This window comes from Pseudomassariella vexata, assembly GCF_002105095.1.
Source record: "Pseudomassariella vexata strain CBS 129021 chromosome Unknown BCR38scaffold_5, whole genome shotgun sequence".
Classification (NCBI taxonomy): domain Eukaryota; kingdom Fungi; phylum Ascomycota; class Sordariomycetes; order Amphisphaeriales; family Pseudomassariaceae; genus Pseudomassariella; species Pseudomassariella vexata.
In genome coordinates, this window is record NW_024467960.1 from 1,123,908 (window position 1) to 1,148,417 (window position 24,510).

At 49.7% G+C, this 24,510-nt stretch overlaps 5 protein-coding genes across 5 annotated transcripts; 3 read left to right on the forward strand and 2 right to left on the reverse strand.

The window, feature by feature from the left end:
• Positions 1-47: 47 nt before the first annotated feature.
• BCR38DRAFT_511790 (major facilitator superfamily domain-containing protein) lies at positions 48-1,893 on the forward strand. Its single transcript, XM_040865036.1, has 2 exons — positions 48-1,534; positions 1,602-1,893. The coding sequence occupies exons 1-2, from the start codon at positions 115-117 to the stop codon at positions 1,790-1,792; spliced, it is 1,611 nt and encodes a 536-aa protein (XP_040717050.1). The 5' UTR covers positions 48-114; the 3' UTR covers positions 1,793-1,893.
• Positions 1,894-2,196: 303 nt separating this feature from the next.
• On the forward strand, positions 2,197-4,286 carry BCR38DRAFT_456728 (aminotransferase; the record flags this gene model as incomplete). Its single annotated transcript, XM_040861952.1, has 5 exons — positions 2,197-2,272; positions 2,912-3,019; positions 3,114-3,254; positions 3,314-3,861; positions 3,915-4,286. 5 exons carry the CDS (start codon positions 2,197-2,199, stop codon positions 4,284-4,286), a joined length of 1,245 nt encoding a protein of 414 aa, XP_040717051.1.
• Positions 4,287-5,424: 1,138 nt separating this feature from the next.
• BCR38DRAFT_483741 (potassium transporter-domain-containing protein) lies at positions 5,425-8,212 on the forward strand (the record flags this gene model as incomplete). The annotated part of the gene is made up of 6 exons (XM_040863662.1): positions 5,425-5,669; positions 5,740-5,787; positions 5,849-6,035; positions 6,102-6,866; positions 6,925-7,109; positions 7,159-8,212. 6 exons carry the CDS (start codon positions 5,425-5,427, stop codon positions 8,210-8,212), a joined length of 2,484 nt encoding a protein of 827 aa, XP_040717052.1.
• Positions 8,213-8,712: 500 nt separating this feature from the next.
• BCR38DRAFT_429203 (cytochrome P450 monooxygenase) lies at positions 8,713-10,714 on the reverse strand. Its single transcript, XM_040859951.1, has 4 exons — positions 10,596-10,714; positions 10,357-10,519; positions 10,232-10,308; positions 8,713-10,171 (listed from the first exon to the last, which is right to left on the reverse strand). The coding sequence occupies exons 1-4, from the start codon at positions 10,650-10,652 to the stop codon at positions 8,930-8,932; spliced, it is 1,539 nt and encodes a 512-aa protein (XP_040717053.1). The 5' UTR covers positions 10,653-10,714; the 3' UTR covers positions 8,713-8,929.
• An 11,704-nt stretch (positions 10,715-22,418) lies between these two features.
• On the reverse strand, positions 22,419-22,903 carry BCR38DRAFT_338777 (uncharacterized protein; the record flags this gene model as incomplete). The annotated part of the gene is made up of 3 exons (XM_040855648.1): positions 22,419-22,499; positions 22,551-22,786; positions 22,837-22,903. 3 exons carry the CDS (start codon positions 22,901-22,903, stop codon positions 22,419-22,421), a joined length of 384 nt encoding a protein of 127 aa, XP_040717054.1.
• Positions 22,904-24,510: the final 1,607 nt, after the last annotated feature.

The following is a 24,510-nucleotide window of genomic DNA, read 5'->3' on the forward strand; positions in this document are numbered from 1 at the left end:
ATACCTCGACGGCTGCCCCGGCCAGCAGCGCAAGCTCGACTTCGAATCCTACTCATCCGGTTGATTCCACCTGGTTTTGGAGTTGGGTCATGAACAATTAACTTCTCGGTCAAGATGCGTCTCCACACGCTACACGAGCTCGACAAGAGCGAGGGAACCGTGCAACTACACGAAATCAGCCACGCGGAATCAGACACCATCGTCCTGGTACCGCGTCCCTCGGAGACAGACCCCAACGACCCCTTCCGTTGGCCAGCCTGGAAGAAGAATGTTGCCTTCAGCTCGGTTTGCGCCTTCACCTTTCTCACGAATTATGCCATCGGTGGTTTGGCCCCGGCATTCTACGTGCTCTCCCTCGAGTTCAACCAAACCATGGCCCAGACGAGCGACTTGCTCATCTGGCCGATCCTCGTGCTTGGCGTGTTTAACTTCTTCTGGGTGCCTGTGGCTAACTATTGCGGGAAAAGACCGGTGTTCGTGTTTGCCAGTCTGCTGCTGACTGTGAGCTACATCTGGGGTGGCACCGCCAAGAGTTTCAACAGCTTGCTCTGGAGCAATATCATTGCGGCGTTTGCGGGTTCCTCCACCGAAGCGTTGGGGGCCAGCATTGTGAACGATCTTTTCTTCCTCCATGAACGCGGTGCAAAGATGGGGATTTATATGAATGCCATCAGCGGAGGGAATACGATTGGCCCCCTTTTCTGTGGATTCACCATTCAGCGGCTTAGCTGGCGCTGGCATAAGTGGATTGCTGTCATTCTGACGGGTATCAACTTCCTTTCAGTGTTGTTCTTCGTACCCGAGACGAGATATCAGAGGAACGAGGGTCTCAATGTCGCAGTTCCCACTGCCCAACCTGGTGATTCAGCAGAAATTCCCACGTTAGTAGCCAGAGCATCTGAAAAAGGAGAGACTCCAAAGGTCGACCCCAAGTCCAGCCAAGACTCATCGCCCGAGCGTGGCACGACCAACGAAGCGTTGAAGAAAACCTACCTTCAGGAGCTCTCCCTCTGGAGCAGCGCCCCGCCAAACACAAACCTGCTCAAGATGTTTCTGCGCCCCCTCCCCATGATATTCTATCCCTGCATCATCTACGCTTTCCTTGGCTACGCCATCTCCCTCGTCCTCACCGTCGCTATCAACATTCTAAACCCCTTCGTGCTGCAAGCTCCACCTTACAGTTGGTCTCCCATGATCAACAGCCTGATCAACATCGCCGGCTTCATCGGTAATCTCTCCGGTGCGTATGCCGGGGGCTGGCTGGTGGATGTGTACACCGATTGGCGCGCGAGGAGGAATCAGGGTGTATTTGAGCCGGAGAGCAGATTGTGGTTGCTCGTCTTGCCGACTCTGATCACAGGGGCTGGGTGTCTGGTATTTGGGTATGGTGTCCAGCGGACACTTCACTGGTCAAGTTTGTTCTTTGGGTACGGGATGGTTAGTTTTGCGTTGACGGCTGTTCCGACTATCACTATGACTTATGTCAGTGATTGTCTGTTGCCGGTCAATGCTGATGCGTTGATGTTGGTCAATGGTGAGTTTTCCGAATTGAGCCTGCCAACAGAGTTTATCGAGACTGGGAGGGCTAATAAGAGACACAGGCTTAAAGAATATAGTGGCATTCGGGTTCCTTTACGGCATCATTCCGTGGGTGGATACGACTGGCTATATCATCTGCTTCGGTACTCAGGCTGGCATATTCGTGGGGATCGTTGCCATCGGGGCGGTGTGGTTGATCATGTTTGGAACCAGAATGAGGCATGTTCAGGCTACTTGGCGGATCATACTCTGAGTGACGGAATAAGGATTTGGGTTCTTTGAGAAATTGTTTGAAGACCTGTACAATCTCATGTTCGTTAGAAATTCAACCGTCTACAACACGACATACCCACCTAGTACCGGTCGGCGTGGCGAATCGAAGCGCTTAGTTCAATTTGAGAAAAGTCAAATATGATGCCCTTGAAGACTAACCTTGCCTTGTTATGTTGCGAATTGCCTCAAGTCAGGTAGGTGTAAGAAAGTGTATTTGAGTCGTACTTACCCTCGCTAACGTGAATGTACACCGAGCTGGCCACCCTTACATAACCTCGCATAGAAATTTTACGATAGTAAAACCACAACGCCGTAAATCAATTGAAACTACTCTGAATCTTCCTCTCCAGAAGATGGCAATGCGATCTTACAAGTTCGCGCATTATGCCCAGTCCCGTTGCAAATACCACAGCGCCTCGGGCGCGTTTTTACGCGTTTGGAGGGAGCTTCGGGGGACTTGGTACGTTTTTGCCGCTTGTCGGAGACTAAGTTTTTGGTCATTTTTGAGAGCTTGAAGGGCTAGCATTAAGTCTGCTTCGTTGTATGACTTTGCCATAATTGGTTGTTGAGAAAATCAAACATTAAGTTGGCCGGTCGCGTTGGCGCATGAAAGTGGCCAGCTCGGTGTACATTCACGTTACTATGAATCATTAATACACATTTATTCAGTCATGGTTGTGTTTCGGATTCGGGGAGTAGTGTGGTCAATTGCAAGTCTTCTCGTCGGTTCCCTCAGTCTGAGGTACAGATAGGGATGAGGAAATGCAAATGTCTTGTCTCAACTATTCGGGACAAGACAAGTTTGTAGGTACTCGCGCCACTCTAATCATACCGTAGAACAGCATGAGTGCCTTAAAGGTATCCCTCGAGTAGGCCATAGATTGAATACCGCTGAGTAATATGGAGGAAGGCACCCCACCCCACTATTCCGCAAATCGGCGCCCTATTAGAAAAATTCCCAAGGACCACGATAGCACGTTTAGAATCATTCAATTGCCAGTGCTCCACTTGTCATTGACGATCTCCTCGAAACTGATAACGGACTGGAAGCATCTATCACGGGCTTCTAAACCTAATTGGCATATCTCCAGCAACATAGACTTCGAGCCGACCTACAACTTCCCAACCACAAATATCATATCGCCCTTCCCTCCACCACCAGTCAACACAATCGACTGGTCCAACGTGGGTTTCCGCGTTCGTGAAGGTATGAAAGAGCATACTATAAAACTCTCTTCAGTATTCTTATCAGTCGAATGCACATCACTAATCAGTTGTTCTCAGTCAATGGCCATATCGAGTCGCACTACACTACTCCGTCCACACCAAAAAATGGACGCCGCCTCAGTTTGTCGCTGATCCTTACATCCGAATCCACGGCATGGCCCCGGCCCTCAACTATGGCCAGCAAGCCTACGAGGGACGAAAGCCTTCCGCACGCCGTCGGGCGACATCCAAATCTTCCGTCCTGACCGCAATGCCGTCCGAATGCAGCACTCAGCTGAATACATCTCCTGCCCACCCGTACCGGTCGAGCACTTTGTCAATGCTGTCAAAGCCACCGTATCGCTCAATGCCGAATACGTCCCACCCCATGAGACTGGTGCTGCTAGGTACATCCGCCCACAGATTTACGGTTCCAGCGGCCAGTTGGGACTGAGCCCGCCAGAGGAGTATATGTTCTGCGTCTACGTCCTGCCCACGGGAGTCTACCACGGCACGCATCCTGTCGATGCGCTCATTCTGGACGACTTTGATCGGGCGGCGCCAAATGGCACTGGAAGCGCCAAGGTCGGTGGTAACTATGCGCCTGTGCTGCGATGGAGTGACAAGGCGAGGACTGAGGGTTATGGAATCACACTGCATTTGAATAGTGCGACGCATTCTGAGGTTGACGAGTTCAGCACCAGTGGATTCATTGGCGCATTGGTCGATGGCGATAATGTTACTTTAGTGGTTCCGGATTCAAAAAATGTCATCAAGAGTGTGACGGCCGACAGCATCACCGATATCGGCAAGAGCTTCGGGTGGAACCTGGAAAGGCGATCGGTAAGTCGGCGAAAGCTGCGAGACATTTGACGCGACGCGCTGATGCAAGACAGATCAAATACACCGAACTCCCCAACTTCTCCGAGGTTATGGCTGCTGGGACTACCGCCGCGCTTGTTCCTATCCGGACCATTTCTCGTTGCATCGACCCGTCATCACCGGACTCGATCAGTGCAGCCGTGAAGCAACACCCGCGATTGTCCTCCGATAAGCAAGCCGAGAAGGTGAATTACATCGAAGAGAGCCAGGAGGATGCGGGTCCGGTTTGCTTGAAGCTTCTGACCCAGCTCAAGGCTATCCAGCTCGGAAAGGCCAAAGATGAATTCGGCTGGTGTGCTCCAGTCACTGCAGAGGATGGCGCCAAAATCACTGGCGTACCCAAGGCAACTAAAGGTGACGGCCAAACGGTCGACCAGTTGGATTAAGGCGAAAAATAGAACAGGTAGGGAATCGAGTCATCTTTTTTCGGATAAATAAAAGTTTTCGGCCTGAAGATTTTAAATTATTGCAAAATACCATCGAGATCCTCATATTGCAATTGCCAGCCCTATTCCTGGCAGGTCCAGCGTGTTGACTTAGCTTTCAGTATTGCTGACGGGTCCGCGTCTCTGAAGAATAAATGCCTCAGCAGCTTGTCCCATGCGCGAACTGCAAATATGGATACATAATGGCTCCATGCTTGGCCAGACCAACCCATCCGGAACCACTCTTTCACAATATTCGGGACAGATATTTTCGCGCGATTTTGGCTGTGGTTTGATTCGACGCCACCCACTCCAGCGGATGAGTGCTGTTACACCCCGCCGATATGCTCACTGCAACTAAGGAATCTCACTCAAGCCACAAAGATAAGGGTAATGGGAATTATCCGCCGCTGTAGGTCGACCACTCATCTGGGACTTGAGTTTCGCCTGGCACACTCTTGGCTTGTCTGCTTCAGGATGTATGCAGCTGTGGGACATCACAGCCAACATCAAGCTGCAACGAACTCATGGCTGCGTGGATGGGGGCACCCAACATATGCTTCTATTGCAGCTCTGAAGCTTATATGCACTGCCCCCTTAAGAGCTATAATACCTTTTCTAGAATTCTTGGCCAATGAGCGATTTATATGCTAGCTAATCTCATATCTGCTAGCTGTCACGCAGGGGGTAGCTTGGGTGGCTTTCCGGCCAGTGCGGGGAGCTGAGTTTTGGCTACAGTCTGGTATTTCTCACTGTCTCCACGGTTTGGTGATGAGGGATGTTTCAATCTGACTCGCATTCATTGGGTCCCATCCTGCGCTGACAGACTGGAAACCCTTCGGCATACTGTTTTCGAACAGTATGGTTGTCATAGGTCCAGAGGTGCGGAAATTCAAGCACGTCGCCGATCCGCACCCAGGAAAATGACCCATAGCGTTGGCTCCCTCCTTTATCTACTCTCGCATTGCCATGCTGTGGGAAACTTTTACGTATTTTTTCCGATGAGACTCACCTCTGTTGATGAAAAATTTACGTACCTAACCGCCTGTGCCTCCTTCAGCTAGCATTCGTTTCAGCAGCTGTGCTGCACTTCCATGCCATGGCGACGCCGGCAGTTATCATTGCGGATGAAATACAGCCAGTCAAACGCGAGAGGTTGGCTGGGGCTGGTGGTGTCTACAATGCGCGCAGCTTGTCGCGAAGCCGTGTGCCTGGCGATGGCCGGAGTGCCTCCCGCAGCTCCAATGAGCGTAGCGAGCAAACTGGCGACTTCGAGGATGGGGACGGTTGGCAGCGTGATGACGGGCGGAAGAAGCAGGTGTTCAAGGGAACTACGTTGCTTTGGTAGCGTTACTCCCGTTTTGGTTTCGTGAGCTTCTGTGTCATGACTATTGCTGATTCTATCGGTTTGAAGGCTGGCGTATCAGTCGACTGGTGTCATCTACGGTGACATCGGGACAAGGTCAGTAACCAACTATGCTTCGTGAATGAACAATATGACTGACCCTTCTTGTTCTGCACAGCCCCCTTTACGTGTACTCATCCACGTTCACGGAAGAACCCAACTATAACGATGTCCTTCAAGTGCTCTCGCTCATCATTTGGTCGCTGACCATCATGGTGACGCTGAAATATGTGGGCATTGTTCTAAGAGCTGACAATGAGGGCGAGGGCGGCACGTTCAGCTGTTACTCTTTGCTCACTCGATATGTGAGTTTATGACCACTGCCCATCCTAATTAGGGGTCGTTCAGTTGAACGTAACTAACAACTGAAGGCCAATATCACTGAGCGCGATCCTCGCGAGGCACAATTGATCAAGATGGAACGCCATAAGACCCAGGACCTACACCGCCCCAACCAAACGATTCGCTCCAGGATCGAGAAGAGTAAATTTACACGTGGTCTGCTTAAAGTTGTCGGTGTCCTCGCAGTGTCCATGGTCATGGCCGATGGTGTCCTCACACCAGCCCAGTCTGTCCTCGGAGCTGTTCAGGGTCTCATCGTCGTCAAGCCAGACATCTCTAGCCAGACAGTTGTTGGTGCGACATGCGGCATCCTGGTGGCCCTCTTCCTCATCCAACCCCTGGGGACAACCAAGCTCGCCAACACGTTCGCTCCCATCGTCATCTTATGGCTCGCGTTCAACGCAGCCTTCGGCATCTACAACCTGGCCAACTTTGACCACTCGGTGCTGAAGGCGTTTTCGCCATACTACGCCATCCACTTCTTCATGGAGAAGAAAACTCATGGGTGGCGGATGCTAGGCGGTGTGCTGTTGGCGTTCACCGGAGTCGAGGCGCTCTTTGCGGATCTCGGCGCATTCAGCATGAGGGCCATTCAAATTAGCTGGATGTGTTACTGTTACCCTTGCCTGTTGCTTGCGTACATTGGTCAGGCGGCGTACATCAGCGCTCATCCAGACGCGTATTCCAACCCGTTTTTTAACTCTGTTCCGCCAGGCATGCTTTACCCGAGTCTGATCGTGGCTGTTCTTGCCGCCATTGTCGCTTCGCAGGCTATCATCACGGCTACTTTCCAGGTAATGATTTAACCTCCTGTTCTGGGCGTTGAACCAGATATACTGACTCGCACCACAGCTCATTAGTCAGATCATGAAGCTCTCGTACTGCCCGCAGGTCAAGATTGTGCATACATCAAAGACATTTCATGGTCAACTTTACGTTCCGTTCTTGAACTGGTTGCTCATGCTGGGAACTATCCTGGTGACTTGTGTCTATTCCAACACGACACGACTCGGTAACGCATATGGGGTCTGCGTCATGTGAGTCACTATCGACTACTTTCCCAGAACTATACTGACATGTATTCAGGTTCGTGACCTTCTTCGACACCTGCATGGTAACTCTAGTATCCCTCCTAGTCTGGCGCCTCTCGCCCTTCCTCGTCTTCATCCCCTGGCTCTTCTTCGCCACCGTTGACGGCTTGTACCTCTCCTCCTCACTAGTCAAAGTCCCCGACGGCGCGTGGTTCACCCTCACCATCTCCGGTATCCTTGCCTGCGTCTTCCTGCTCTGGCGCTTCGGCAAGGAGAACCAGTGGCGCGCCGAGGCTGAGGATCGTTTCCGCCCTTCATCTCTCATCACCAAGGATCCTGACGGCAAGGCATGCCTCACAGAGCGCTGGGGCGGTGGGGCTCTTAGTAGTATCAGGGGCCTGGGCATCTACTTTGACAAGACGGGCGTCTTGACCCCGACTGTTTTCACACAATTTGTTAGTAAGTTTGGGGCCATTCCCGAAGTCATGGTGTTCTTCCACCTGCACCCCGTCGAGGCGCCCAGCGTCGCCGGCGATGAGCGGTATGTGATTTCGAGGCTTGGCGCCATTCCGGGGTGTTACCGTCTAACCGTCCGCCACGGCTTCATGGACGAGGTCATCTCACCTGACCTTGCGGCGCTGATATACGCGCAAGTGCGCAAGTTCATCATTCGCCAGGCGGGTGGACACCCTCTGCCCGAGGACGTCGACGTCGACGAAAATAACAACGTGTCGCTATCCACGAGCTTCGACCGCGCCCTAAAGGACCGCATCACGTTGACTGCCAGCGCCAAGTTCAGCGGGGATGTCGACTACACCGGTTATGAAACCGGCCATAGTGACGCGGAAAAGGGAAATGATCACGGGCCACCAGAGCTGCGCGACAAGGTCGTTCGCGCCGAACTGGCAAGGTTGGACCGCTCGTATGCGAGCAAAGTTATGTATGTCATCGGCAAGGAGCAGATGAAGATTAAGCCAGGGACGCACATCTTCCGGCGCATTGTGCTGACGACTTTCTTGTGGATTCGGGAGAATACGAGGGCGAAGATTGCGAACTTGAGATTGGCTATGGATAGGGTGGTTGAGGTCGGGTTCGTGAAGGATATATGACAGCGGCTGGGCGGGTGCCGTACGGTAATTTGGCGGGGAGTGGATAGGGTGTACACAAATGGGGGCTAAATGGTTAAGGCTCAAATAAGATTGCTTTAAGAGCTGATCACTCCTTCAACATCTACGAGATGTGATTTAATCTCCATTACTTTGTGATAGTATTTTTCTAATTTCCCGTACTGAATGAGCTTATCACACTAGCGGCAGAAATCGTACTTGACGTTACCATAAGTGACGGATCGTCTCAGAGGTCATGGTAAGCGGTTAGACTCATAAGTACCCCACGTCAGCAAATGCGAGATTATTGAAGAAGTGGAAAAGTGACACTTTCCTAATGGAGTCCTATTGGAATGGAAAATGTTTTTTGATTGGCTTACATGGCAAGTGTCAAGGCATGCATATTTCGCCTCTGGAGAAGTAAGACCGTACCAACCTTCGTGTTTTACGTCACGGTTGCAACGAAAAGTGCCAAAAGTTCCGAGCCAGACTCAGCTCAATGATTTCAAAGTTTAACTTTACACGTTATATCAACTGTTAGCTCATCGTAATTTGTACACAACAGACGCTGGCATGGCTTGTGTGGCCACGTTACATGCCAGTCGCCCCATTTGACAACGAAATCCTCCCAGCCACCATTCTCGAGGTCTCTATCCATATTCTAAAAGCCGTTATAAGTGAATGGCTAGCTAATCCAGTCATCAAAGTTCAATGTCACCCCTATAGTAACCCCGGTCTGTTCGCCTTAGTCAACTTGGTCCACAGCGGCGGAAACTCGAAGCCAATAAAAGAATACAAATGCTCAAAGTCATTCTCCGGACTCCACTTCTTATTCCCCTCGTCCTCGAGATCGACATCCAGATCAAAGTGCCAGAGGATATGCGCAATAGCCAACCGCAGCTCAATACCCGCCAGGTTCTTCCCAATACAGTCCCGGGGCCCATACGCGAATGGCTTCGACATGCTTAGATTATCCTTACAATCCGGGTCCATCCACCTCTCAGGACGGAAGGACCACGGGTCTTTGAAGTTCATCTCGGAGTGCGCCGCAGCGTATTCCGCCACGGCAACAGTAGTACCCCCTGGAATCCAATGCCCGTCGATGGACTTTCCACCCTCGGGCACGACGCGGATGCGCTGGATGGAAGTCCCTAAGAGACGCATGCTCTCGCGTATCACAGCGCTGAGATACTTGATGTCCTTGAGCGCGGTCCAGTTGATGTCCTCAGACCTGGCGAACTTCTCTCGGATTAAATCCCGGAGTTTGTAATAGACATTTCGATGGGTGCCCATCCAATATGACCAGATAGCCAGGTTCCAACCCACTGTCTCGCTGCCTGCTATGATGAAGGTCACCAGGTTCTTCTGGATCTCACCATCCGAGAGCAGGCGCCGATGGTCGTTTGCTTTGAGGATGTGGTACACAAAATCTTTATGATCACGGTCCGTGTCGGCTAAACTATTCTGGATCGCCTTGAGGCTCTTCTCTGAATGATATGTGCGAGCGTTGTAGTACTTCGCCGGGGCTAGGAGCTTCACCAGGGGAGGCTGGAGTGGGGAGTCGAAACCCACGAGGCGGACGGAGGCTTGTTCGTATGCGCCCATCATGATGGATAGCCCAATGTTGCGCGACCATTTGATGTTGGCCTCGCTTTTCAGGCAGCCGAAGGGGGCCCCAAAAGCCAGGAGGCCGATGACGTCGAATGAGTAGAACTTGCCCCAACCAAGCATGTCAACGACTGCCGCTCCACCGTTCTCGTCGACCTTTCTGTAAAAGGCGGTAATCAGCTCGTCTACTTGTCCCTGGATGATCTTTTCTTCGTTCAGGAGGGCTGAGTTCGTGAAAACGCTGGCAAATGCACGGCGTTGTCTGGCATGGATATCCCGTGGCGCGGAGGTCATGGGATACGGCGGCCTGGGTAGGATGGCACCAATCCATTTTCGATCCTTCTGTGTGGGATTCTGAAGATTTTGATATAAGCATTGCGAAACAGCTTGCTATAGACATGGAATCAAGCGTACGCGCAGCCCGTATATGTCCTCCATCGCCGTGCCGGTCAAGAAGCTGAGTTCGTTCGGAGCCACTCGTACAACGGGCCCTGGAATTATGTTAACCGATGAAGCATATATGTGCGAAGGAGAGCTACCATATTTTTCATGTAGCCTTTTATAGCATGCATACTGCTTCCCTCCGATTAGGTTGCAGACCAGTGGTACCTCCGAGATGCTGCGATACCATGGACCTGGATATTTCGAAAGTGGGTGGAAGAATAATCTCCGTAGCACAAAAGCTAAAATTACAGCCACAGACTGCACGGGTAGTAAGCTATTATTTTCGGAAAGAGCAAGGTACAGAACTACAGATCCAGAGAAAGAGTAGACGTACCAGGAGTAGCAAGACCGGGACCGTAGTCCAGGTTATCACGAGCCGAGTTAGCTCCATCACTCATCAAGCAAGGCTATTGATGAAGAAAATTATAAAGGAGCCGTAGAAGAGGAGGTTTGTCTTCATCCCGAGATTGTTTGAAATAGACTTTGCTGTGCGGGGACATAGGGTAGTATGCATTTCTGCTTGCATGCATCCGACCCTCTAACGTGCTTTCTTGCATGATGCAGGCTTGAAATCATGATTTACTTCAGAAAAACTCACGTGAGTAACCCCTCTTGCCCATTTACGCAGTAGTCCTTCTCGTAATAACCCTCCTCGTAGATACTATGTAAGTTTGGACTGGGCCCAATCACTTCCATCAGCAACTGCTCTCCCTGCGCTTTGTTGACCGCTATGAGACTAGTCTTCTCAAGGTTTTTTAGTTCGAAAGTGTCGTATCTTGTCCCACAAGGTGTATAAATGGGAATCTCTTCATTACCGCTGAGATATAGCCCATCACTATGGTTGGCTTCATCTTCTGCTGTGAGATGGAACCTCCAGTGGAATCCTCCATGAGAACCATGAATAGGCTGCCGAAGTACGTTAGAGGGGACCACCATGGTATGCTTCCAACCTCGTTCTGAGCGATTCGACGTATCCGTTCGGATTGGCCCGAGATCGAGCAGGTCCGAACAGCCTTGACGTTAACATTGGTGCAGGCAAACCCGAGCGCGATATGGTGGATTTTACTCAGTGTGCTTTCAACATGCTGATAAAAGGGGTCATAATTTATGCCATGATGGTCGATGGCATCGAGCGGAACATCTTCTTTGGCAGAGCCTTGAGAATCGACAGGCTGGTTGTCTTGGTGTCATAGTGCCATTGTAGCGCATTGTATTGCTGGACAGACTCATGGCTCTTGGCTCCATTACTTCAGGTGAGATCATGTACTATTTTCCCTGCTGTGGTTCGGAAGAGAGGCGGTGCATCTGCGATTGTGATCTTGCGGCTCTTTCCCTTTGCATCCCCAGATATCATCTCAGCCAGGATCGTGTCCCTCTTAGTGCTGGATCAACCAGCTTTCAATAAGCTTCAAGGTTCAACAGGAGGCGCGCAGCTCATTATTGCACTCACGTAGGATATTCTAGGCTGCGAATGGAAGCTATGGTCAAAGTCCTCCTCTATCATGTTATGATCTACCTTGTGGCCCCTATCCCTCTTAGCTTGAAGAACCCTCGTGCAATGAATCAAATGATCTAGTGGGCTCGGTAAATCTTCCGGATATATCAGCGGCAGCGATATGTTGATACTGCCAGCTAGACGGTGGTTTTCGGAGATAACGTGACTTTAGTAGGATAAATATTCATCTCCGCTATCCCACATCCGTGACTGTCACTTGTCTCGCCATAACCTTCACGATGAGGACCACATTTTCAATATGGATCATTGAGCAGAAGATTCATCGGGCCTTGGTCCTAGTTAACTTGGATATGGCTAGACGGGTGCGTACCGGTTTAGTTGAGTCTCGGGGGTAACGTGCTGTGCAGTTCAAAGGTGTTTTGGAGCTGTCAGATATCAGCAACAGAAAATCCTTGGAGGTTTCAGTCTTTCGTATTGGAAAGTGACAAGGATTGTGCCACATGTTATTCGCAGCAATTTAGAGAGTATCTATTTACAAAAGTGATTCAGACTTGCTGCACGATAATGGAATTCTTCACTAGTTTCAATGCCACTGTTTTGCGAGAATATCTCCTACTGGTCATACGAAACACTTATTAGACACTTTGTCCTACAAGCGGTAAATATGAAGCATAAAATAGTCAGCGTAGGTCTCTAGATACAAAGATCCTTGCATTAGATTAAGCAAGACCTCTGGATGTATGAAGACAATATTTGTTTTTGATTTGTATTCCAGTTACCTCTACAGGTGTATTCATTAGCATCCACGCCCTCAGTAACGACGGTATGATTTATATCAATGTACAGGATCCTTAAGTTACGGCGACCATATCCGTGATGGTAATAAATCTTGATATGCATCGTTCTTGTCGTGGTTGGCTACGGAGCACTTCGTGTTACACAGAGCGTGGAGCTCTGATAAATCGACGCGTGTGCGCGTGATTGTGTTGATGGGCTTTCCGGGATAGTCGCTTTTGTTAAGTGGCACGTACGCTGAGAAAATGGGTATGGGGACTGATGCGAAGATGCTTTCTTGTGTATCTCGAGACAAGTTAAACTTGTGGTACAGAAGCCGCGGCGCCGCCGAAGCAGCAGAGGATCCTAAAAATGTAAAAAGACGAATATCATGCGGCAATTAAGTAATTCAATCGTACTAAATTGCGAGAGTTATCGCCGCTTTTACGGCTGGTAGGTACAGATGTCAGAATTGCAACATCCATGGATTTTATTTTTGAATGACTCGACCCTCATCTTTAGAGTTACGGTCAATAGAGTCACGGTCCATAGTAGTAGTAGCGAGGGGAGGTTTTTGAGATTCATCGATAACTTCATCGAACAGCGTTAAATCATCAAACAGATTACGGCAATCGATTCTTCATAGGCGCTTACATCGGACAGTGGCCTCGCATCGCTTGCGAATCGAGGGCGCAAAGCCATGGAGACGCCGATGGTAATTGACGGGGGACGGGCGGGACTTCAACAAAGTTTTCACCACCCCCAAGCGAACGAAAGCGCCCACACGCCGAGCGTGAAGCGTAGTGGCGGCGAAACCGCAACAAAGAAGCAAATCGACAGCGAACGGGCGAGCGTCGAACAGAAGATTACCGACTTAGTACCTCCCGAGAAGATCGAGGTTATGGGAGGCTTAATGGAACGCTGGCATGAGCTAAAGCTAGCCGGCAAGGCGCTGGAACAGGGCGAAGACCGATCCGCTACACCAGCCGACGTACTAGCAGCGATCCGAGCACTTACCGAGGGGATTACGACTACAGTACAAAAGACGATACAAGACACCGTGAAAAGCGTAGCTATGCCTACGACCAGGTCCTGGGCCTCAGTCGCCTCGGGAACGGCCCAAGGGAGGGAACCCGTCGGAGCTCCGGTGTGGTAGCAACGGGTCGTTGTACCCCAGCGAAGGGAAAGAGAAATAGTGATCCGAGGGACGGAAGACCCCAGTATGAAGAACAGGACGGCGGCTGAAGTCGTCAAAGCAGTGAATAAGGCACGCGGTAGCACCGACGCCGTAGCGGCCCGCAGGCTACGTAGTGGCGATACCGTGGTAACGTTTAAGCAATCGGCTTCGGCGGCGACCACGGATAGCCGGTGGGTACGCAGCGCCTTCGGCGATAAGGCACTTCTCAACCGCAGGGAGGTTGCAGTTATCGCAAAAGGGCTACTTGCGAAACGTTTACGAGAGGTCCATGACGAGAACCAACTACTCAAGGACCTAAAGCGAGATAATACGAAGCACCTCTCTAGGTGTTAGGCAACCTTGGTGGGCTTTGCTAAGACCACCAAGGTTACCACGTGACTTAGCCCGTTGGGACTAAGTCCAACCTTCGTGCTCCATAGGACTAGATAGAATGTGATGCTTTTACAACCTCACAAATCTTTGACCACCTTTGCGTGTAACAATGGTAGCATCTCTTCTTCGACAAGAAAAAGGAAAAGACCAAAAAAAATTTCCCTGACGATCGTTGCGGTTGTCCAACGATCCAAAGGTGACGACAAAAGCAACCTACCCTACCAAAGCTTCACGGACAACGACAAAGACGTCATCGCGAGCAAATTAATCAGCATTTAGACTTCATCCTCGCAAACTTTCACCCCACGGCCTTTGGAACCTTGACTTGGTTCAACCACAAATTATCATACAAATTTTCAATCCATTTGCCTTACATCGTATGATGGGCGATTTCTACCATCAGTAAGTATTGTCAATGCCGGCATTCCCCATCGAGAACATCGAAGACTGCATACAAGTATTGGAATACATCGAAAACCATCCGACAAACATCTCGGTGATACTATTTATCCTATATATCTCGACGCTATATGAGGAACTAGCGGAGAAACACCCCCTACTCTTAGTCGTGGGGTTCGCGGACGATACGAACCTACTTAGCGTTAGCACAGACACGGGCACGACCTGCCGCCGACTAGAGGACGCTTGGGCTACGTGCCAACGGTGGGCCGCCAGGCACGGGATGGAGTTCGCTCCGGATAAGTGTGAGCTGATGCACTTCACTAGAACCCGAGACCCCTCCCCGCAGAGTATCCGTCTTGGAAACGCTACAGTAACGCCGACGGTCTCGGCAAGGTTCCTAGGGGTCTGGTTTGACCGCAAATTAACGTGGCACGCCCATACCGAGCGGGTTAAATCAAAAATGGCGACTCAGAAGCTAGCCCTAACAAAGCTAGTGAACATGGCGTGGGGCTGCGATCTTATACGGGCGAGACTACTATACATGTCGGTTATTCGCAGCGCGATTGCCTTCGGGGCGGCTGCGTGGCACACTATAAGCGAGGAACCAGCGGGACCAGCTAAGAGCCTAGTCGGGATACAGAATGAGTGCCTCCGAATAGTCTGCGTGTGATGGTTGTCACGTGATTGACCTACACTGGTTTGAACAGATTGATAAGTGGTTGCAGATACCAAAGTCAGGGACTTTGGTATTGGTCTCTTTTGGTGAAGACATCTGGTACGGTGGCGTAGTGGCAAGGATTGCAACCCCTAGCACGGCGTGACACTGCGGCGCCTACAAAGCGACACCGGTCCGCCACCTGGAAATAAAGGCAGCGATCCCGCCACTAGACCTCTATCTCAATGCCCGGGCGGCGAAATTTGAAGAACAGCTACGGAATAACGGCAAAAGGAGCCTGCTTCGGAACGGGAGCGCGAGAGCTTCACACATACTCCGACAGGATACGCCGGCGGGACGGAAGCGGGCGTCACAATCGCTCAGACCAGCGGGGTACACGATGGAGAAGGAGGCTAAGGGTTCCGAGTGGATGGGCAAGGAGAAGGAAGCCCCGGCCGCCGTCCTAGACCACTGGGAAAAGAGATGGCTCTCTAGGGCAGCACAACACGACCGCCAGCGACGCGCTATCGCCGAGGAGCCGGAGGGTCCCTCGATGCGAATGCCGAAACAGGGCAAGTACTCAGGCCTAAACCGACCGGAGGCGTCTACCCTATGCCAGATCAGGACCGGAAAAATAGGACTATCAGCTTTCTTATTTAAGATAGGAGCCTTCGGTGTGTAGTCGCCGCTATGTTTCTGTGGAGAGGCCCCCGAGACGACAGAGCACGTAATCCTCTTTTGCGGCCTGCTGGAAGGATCGAGAGAGCGCCTACGGGCCACTATCGCACCATGGCCCCTACACACACGTAGAGACCTGGCGACGGCGACAGGGAAATCAGCAGTCAGCGGGACTATCACAAGATGGCTACTCAGGACCGGAGTTGGACAATATGGGCCCTGTGGGCCATGTGGGTCCTATACTTGCCACTATCGCCACCTAGAACGGCGACCATCCCCACATACCTCTATTACGAGAAATGTGGCGAGGATAGAACATTCCCTACTTATCTATATGCTTCTACAACTTGTCTGAATTAATCAGCAAGTCTACCATTCATTGACTATATAAGAACCCTTTTGTTTCCATACATAGACCCTCGAAGAGAGGACCAGAGTTAGCTACAATACATACAGGTTAGGCATATGTGCCCTCCTTTTGCTCCTTCAACGGGAACATCAAATCCAAGTGTTATGAGCCCGGTGTGCGTTTAAGCCACTGGAAAACCTTCAAGACATTCTCGTCGATTATCTTTACATAGCAACATGGCTTCTCTCACTCTTTCCGGGAAACTGGACGAACCTTACCAGTACGAGGCCTTCTATTTCAGAGCCAAAGCAGAAGCCCCTCTACTTTGGAACAACATCGATCCGAAACTCCCTGAATACGAGGTCGTGCCCTTGCTAACCAAGCCACTGGTCCCGTCGGTTAGTAAGGTCAAGGCCGGCGCAACCGATATTTCCGACCTCGACGCCGTGGAATTCAACAAATATAGATTTCTAATCGAAATACGCAAGGAGAAGCTTGTTGAATATCAACTTCAGGATGCGCAAGCCCAGAAGTTCGACGCTTGGCTCTTTAACAACGTTGCGGATCGACACCACGCCCTATTCCGTAGCAAGCCAACCCTTCGCGATAAGATGTTAGCCATTAAGGAGTACTTTAAGCCAGGAAGCCAACAGTACAAAATGGAGGTCGATGGCCGCTTTCAGAAGCTATGCCAACCTCTATCCCAAGGGAAGAACATCCAGAGCTGGCTCTCTGAGTGGTGGACGACCTACCTCGAAGCAAGGGAGCTTGGCCTACCCTCCATATCAATGTACCACGCTCACTACGCCTTCGTTACTGCGGTATACCCCGTAGCAAGCGACTTTGCAAGCAACTGGAAGCACGACATCGACAAGGAGCTCCAGAACCCACCAGCGAAGCAAATGGAAGTCGAGTCTATCTACAATGCCTTTGCAAACCACCTCCGTTGGAATAAAACCTTCGGAAACACATACCATACCATCTCAAGAGGCGCTCACGCAGCTACTCCTACCCTAGACGGAAAAGAGCCACCAGCAGCCTCTACAAACGACAAGTCACGTACATGCCTATGTGGTAGTCACCACCGGTATAGCGCCTGTTATTACCTTATCGAGAGCCTTCGCCCCACTGGATGGTCCCCGAACCCGGGCAAGCAGCGAGAGATAGAGGAAAAACTGAAGGATGAGAAGGTTAGAAAGTTGATCGAGAAAATCCAGCTACGAGCGGCCAAAAGAGCCAACAGCAGTAGCAATAACGAGAGCAACGATACCATACCAGGCAAGGCCTGAAGGTACGGCGCTGGCAACAACGCCAGCGCACCCACCAAGCAGTTAAATACTGTCAATACGATCCACGAGGTCTCTGCTTTTACTACAGGCCTCCAGGTAGACTATCCATTGAAACGATCAACCCTTTACGACACTGGAAGCAGCATCCATATATGCAACCAGCATTCCCGATTCAAGAAAATCAGAAGCGCGTCCCCTACAGACAAAATCATCAGTGGAGGTATTCTTCTAGATATCCTCTTATGGGGTGACGTCGAAATCCAAATACGACGACCAGGAGGAAAGTCTATGGTATTTACCCTCGAGAACGTCGCCTACGTCCCCGCCATGCATACAAACCTCGCCTCTGCTAGGTTGTTCAAGAAAGCCGGCATCTATTACGATATGGAACATGAAGCTTTGTATTACATTCGGGCAGGACATCGGAAAACCCTCTGTTACCTTACAGAAAAGTATAACCAGCCGATTCTCGAATACATTCCCTTAACAAACGACAACGCTGCCAACGATGATCTGGAACCATTTATAGCCTCCCAACGCGCGACCTATAGCAGCGCCTTTGCTACCGACGAAGCAGATGTGGAAATTTCCACTGAACCTTCAGAATCCGACTCCGAACAGGTATCTGAATTCTCCGAAGATGAGAGGGTGTCAATACCACTAGAGCCTGCATCTATACCTACAGTAGATACTCCAGGGATGCCGGGTATCGACCTAAGGCCCACAAATCCGTTTGAGCAGAAGCAGGAGCTCCATGGGAACGATTCACGTCGACCTCAAAACCCCCTTGACGGTGACGCTACACTCTGGCATAGACGGATGGCCCATCTTGGCCCCAGAAGCCTAGAGAAGCTTGTGTACGCAGTTACAGGCATAAAGATTAAGGCGCCAACTACGATCCAGTGCGAAGACTGCTCTCTCGCAAAAGGGACACGCCGCATTACACGACATCCCAAAAACCGAGGATTCAAACCCCTGGAACATATGGATATTGATCTCTTCGAATACGAGACAGCCTACGACGGACGAACTAGGGCTCTAATCGGCACTGACCTAGTTACCGGAGTACGGATTACATATACCCTTCGACGGAAAAAGCACGCCTTTCCTGCCCTTACAAGCCTTGTATCCTACATTAAGAGACGGTATGACATTGACGTGAAAACAATTACGTCAGATGGCGAGAAAGCGTTCGGCAAACATTTTCAGGAATGGATCTTGCGTACCGGCATACAGCATAACCAAGCACCACCATATACCAAGGAGCCGGTAGGCGTCGCCGAACGAGCTGGGAGGATAATCAATACCAAAGCGCGTGCCATGATAGTTAGCTCACGGCTACCGCCAAGCCTGTGGCCAGAAGCTGTTGAAACAGCTACATATCTAACAAATCGGACACCACTTAAACGACTAAAGTGGAAAACTCCTATCGAAGTTCTCTCAGAATGGCTTGCCAAACGAGATAATCTCCCGATTCAAGACCACCGCTCTCTAGTCTCTCACCTCGTTGCATGGGGATGCAAGGCTTATCCCCTTACCGAAGACTATCGAGCCGGAAGGAATAAGTTAAAGAAGATGGAGCCTCGGACATATATCGGATACCATGTTGGGTACAAGAACCAGACTGTCTATAAGGTCTGGATCCCGACCAGAAACAAAGTTATATCCATACGAGATGTAACCTTCGATGAACAAGGAGTATACGATCCATCGGAACATTACACACCTCTCCGGATTAGGGAAATCGACGATGAGATCCAGCATATCGAAGTTGAGGCTAGTAATGATGATACAGCCCTGCAAATCGTGCTCGGATACAATGGAACAACTGAGTCCAGCGTTGACGAAGCAGTTAACGACATCTCTAACGCTGAGGGGGTGGACCACCGAGAACCATCAGAGCGAATCGAAGACTCTATTACCGTGGCAGTACCTCCAGAGCTTATAGCCGACAAAGGATTGCTACCAGAACAACTGCCAACACCAGACCCATCACCAGACCCATCGCCAGATTCTCCAATAATACCGCTAGCCCAGCAGCCACGAGCCACTGGACGAGGCTCCCGTATGCTTAACGAGATACGATCAGAGCTAAATCCGAATCTTTTGCCGAATACAACTACAAGAAGCCGTCGAAACCGCCATCAAGCCAATACAGCGGACGTCTTTCAGGCTATCCCCAAAGCTCTCCGCAAATATCACACTTCTAGCCCCCAGTATACACCACTGAACGCAGCCTTTACTACTGCAATCCAGCACAAAAGGCAACATCGGAGAAACCTTCCTCCACCTCCGAAGAACTGGGCCGAAGCACAGTTACACGCTCTCTGGACGAACTGGAAAGAGGCTGCTTTAGCGGAATATAACGCCATTAGCCAAGACTCGTGGGATAAGGTACCGCTATCAGAAGCTACCAGCCATTTCATAATCCCCCTAATGTGGGTATTTACCTACAAATTCGATAAACACGGATACCTCGATCGATACAAAGCACGCCTTGTTGTTAGAGGAGATCTCCAGCCACGATCAGACCTAAACGCATACGCATCGACCCTAGCTGGACGATCCTTCCGGATGCTAATGGCTATTGCTGCAAAATTTGACCTCGAGACGCGGCAATTGGATGCCGTAAACGCCTTTACTCATAGTAAAATCGATGAAGTCGTCTACGTCTACTTCCCAGACGGTTTCAAGCAACGAGGCTACTGTCTACGGCTCAAAAGAGCCCTATACGGTCTCCGTCGTTCACCTCTCCTATGGCAACGCGACCTAGCATCAGGCATGACCGAGTTAGGCCTTAAACAGGTCCCCGAAGAGCCCTGCATCCTTACGAACGGCAAGATTCTAGCCTTCTTCTACGTAGACGACATCTGCCTACTATATCGCAAGCAGGACGAAGCTCAAACCAACCACTTCATTCAACAGCTAATGAACCGCTTCCGACTAAAGGACCTAGGAGAACTTCGCTGGTTCCTAGGCATTCAGATCATAAGGGATCGGACCGAACGAAAGATCTGGCTTTCTCAAACCTCGTATATCGAGAAAATATGTACCCAGTACGATGTTTCCCTTGATCGGAAACGTATCCCCAAAGTACCTTTGTCGCCTTATAGAGACCTCTCTAGATACACTAGACAGGCTAGTCCTATCTCTCGACGAGACTACCAAGCTAAGGTAGGCAGCGTACTATATGCGGCTATAACCACTCGAACGGACTGCGCATTCGCTGCTTCAAAGCTCGCTCAGTTCAATAGCAACCCTTCTCCAGAGCACCACCAGGCTATCGACGACTGCCTTACATATTTGCTATCTACCAGATACTACGCCCTCGAGCTAGGAGGAGACGACACAACTAACGTCCCTCGAAGCTTCATAGTATCCAGCGATGCAGCATTTGCAGACGATCCCCACGATCGCAAAAGCTCTCAAGCCTTTATAATGAAGCTCTTTGGAGGACCCATTGCTTGGCGGGCAAGCAAACAGGATACAGTTACAACCAATACCACAGAATCCGAGTTATTAGCCTTATCACAAACCGCCAAAGAAGCCCTTGCTATGGAGCGACTATTTGCAGCTATAGGTCTCGACCTTCACGAGAAGTTAGTAATAGAATGCGACAATACTCAGACCATTCGCCTAGTTACAGAAGAACTAGCACGCCTATCCACAAAGCTTAAACACGTCGATATACACAACCACTGGCTTCGCGAGGCATATACGACCAAAAGGCTTAACGTATCCTGGACCCCAACGGCTATCATGGCAGCCGACGGTCTTACAAAAGCACTACCTCCGCAAAAACACGACCTATTCGTGCAGATATGCAATCTCAAAAATATACAAGAGCTTATCCAAGCACAGGAGGTTTCAGACGATAATTCCCAGTTAGATTGAACATATCACTATTCAAATCCTATACTACCAAACAGTTAGGACATGTACTTACTTCGGTTTCCAACAAACCAGTTCTACCGCCTTGTTGAGGGGGTGAGTTGGACAATATGGGCCCTGTGGGCCATATGGGTCCTATACTTGCCACTATCGCCACCTAGAACGGCGACCATCCCCACATACCTCTATTACGAGAAATGTGGCGAGGATAGAACATTCCCTACTTATCTATATGCTTCTACAACTTGTCTGAATTAATCAGCAAGTCTACCATTCATTGACTATATAAGAACCCTTTTGTTTCCATACATAGACCCTCGAAGAGAGGACCAGAGTTAGCTACAATACATACAGGTTAGGCATATGTGCCCTCCTTTTGCTCCTTCAACGGGAACATCAAATCCAAGTACCGGTCGGATAGCGCTTAGGCCCGGATAATATTGATCTTCTCAGGGGGACTTTGTTAGTAGGGTGAGAACTAACATAGTATTGCGGCGGACGTAACGCAGTCGCTAATAGAGCGAACCTACGTAGCAGCGTATGTATTTAGTCCAGCCATTAGGGCACGGTTTGACATACGGGAGTACTTGTAGAGGTACCGGGGGCTTCGAGCCTACGGCGTATTTAATAATAATATTAATAATAATAAAATAACAATAGTAGTATGTATCGGACACTATAGCAAATTTCGCAGAGATAGTCAAATTTGTCACGAAACCGGCCTGAGGCCCTGTACTCCAATATACAATGCGTTCCCTAGTTATGCGGCAGTTAAGCGTATACAGCATAAATCAGGACACTATACTGGAGACTTTTTTTCGTACTTTTGCTAAAGTCAACTGGGCGTGTTTCTTCTGCATTTTTCGCCACTGAGAGTTAGTTCACATGGTAGAAATACCGCTTTGGGGCATTAAAGTTATCAGTAAATATTTTGCCGCTGTTGGCCAGTGATTAATCCATGTGAACTGGACCTCAAATATTGACATGGGGTTTGTTTAAGTAGCAGATGAAGTCCCAGGACCCCTGGAACTTGCAACGGACTATGGACGTCTTATAATCGAACATAGCTTAGACCCCCACGTTTACAATCCACTTATTCGCATGTTGTGACCTTGTACTCGACAGTTGAATTGCCCATCTTCGGAATCTTGGGCTTGAAGTCGAGATATACAAGCTAGTGTTTTGCATCAGCAACGGCTCGGGGGTTCAGTTGGAGACAACTCACCTCGCCCTTCTCGGGAGTCCACTGGCCATTTGTATCACGATAATACACTATCTCGTTTGACCCCGCGTCACGAACTTCGACCGTGGTGTGGGTTAAAGTGCCCTCGGTACGCCACTCAACATTATAGCAGGTGGATTTTGACACCATGAATGGCTTCGAGCATCTCATGTTTCCGTCGCTATCTAGGCACTTCTCGACTGAGTAGTCCATCACCTTACCCTCGGCCACGGTTGATGCTACTGGTATCAGCAAAGAAGAAGCGGCAATTTGGTTCTCGTTAACGTACATTTTGTCCAGACACCGCACATGGCCAATGCGGACGTCATAACACTTTGGGCGGTTGGGATGTACATGGTGATGGCCGTATGGTTGTTGCGAGCTTTGTTAGGTATTTTGAGGGCTGAAACGTCTCGATAAATTGGAAACGAAGAAATCGAGGAAGTGGCGACGGTGATTAACAAGATTTCAACAGTCCGGATATTTTTGAGTGCGTACGTCATCATCATGAGGAAGCGTCATCACCCAGTAATACTTTTCGCTATGGAACGCCGTCACTTTCAGGCTTTCAATGATACACACGCCGAAGAACTAACGCATCTTCTCCATGGTTCTTACAGTAGTCAGGAGTTAGACTTAGACTAGTGGTAATGCGCACTTAGCAATTCCAGGAGGCCACCAAAGCCAATATTATGATCCAGCTAGATTTTCTAGTATAATTTGTAATACTTGTGTAACCCATCATTCAAGCTATTTTTCATCAAGGTATAATCAGAAGGCCCAGTTCACAGCTGGAACTATCTGATAACTATGTACATCAAAAAGGCTGTAAGGTAAGAGAGACTATCCGTTCAGTTGTAATAACCTCCATCCTGAATATTATGGCCTGGCTGGCGTAGGTTGTGCATAAATACCTTCTAAGAAAGTAACTAAGAGTACCCGAGCCAGGGACTATGATGTAGAGATAATCCGAAGCAATTCTGTCGGTCTAGTGGAGATAAGTCTTGTACTCGTTATATCTTTGCTCTGCTCGGCTCTCTTTGTTGACTTTTGTGCTGATACAAGTGTTTGTCAAGGTTATGGTTATGAGGCCAAACCTTCGCAATCGGCCTGAAGAACTTGACATCATTAGGGTTTGTTGTATGGCCTTTCGGTACAGCCTATATGATTCCTCCGTGATTGCTTCTTTCTCAAAGGTATATTTTCAGTCTATTAAACTATATGCCTTCCCAGTGTAAAATCTATCAAACAAGCAGCCACTCCTCCATTTTAGACACTGTTTCGCGGTGAACCAATGTATAGAAGTTGCGGTATAAGAAGACATTCCCTTTTTCGTCGGTTGCTTCTTTGTATCACTTGATCAATATGTCAAAGTAAGGTATAATTGTCAGTGTCGACTCGATCAACTGTTATTGTATTGCTCTGTCACGGCGACGTGGATGTACTAGACTAAGTGGTACCGAACTACAGCCTTCTTTTAGTCAGTTATTTCCCGCACCATTCAATAACTACCAGAGCTAGGCACTGGACAGGCTGGATGATGGAGACATGATGCCAGCAGTTTAGCCGAAAAGTCATGTTATTCGCATTCACGGACAATGTGAGCCTACCATTGTGTGTTACCAACAGACAGACCCCAGACGCAATCCAGTACCCTAGCTCCGGCCTAGACAATTGCAAGCTAAGTCAGTTAGTGTCTGTTTCCGAATGAAACGGTGTGATTATCGATATAGACACCACATTGCTTCGATTTGTAGCTCTTGTGCTTATCAACGTGCTTATCAACAGGTCATTTAGTGCAACAAGACCAACACGTTTCTAAGAACGGCTACGCGCTCTCTAATCGGGCTTATTTGTGGTAGGGACATGACTGATATCATGCCCGACGTAACAGGAGCAAATTGCGATCAGTGCACGGAACGACACTGAGTTGGCAACTGTTAGCCACGGCCACCAACCCGAG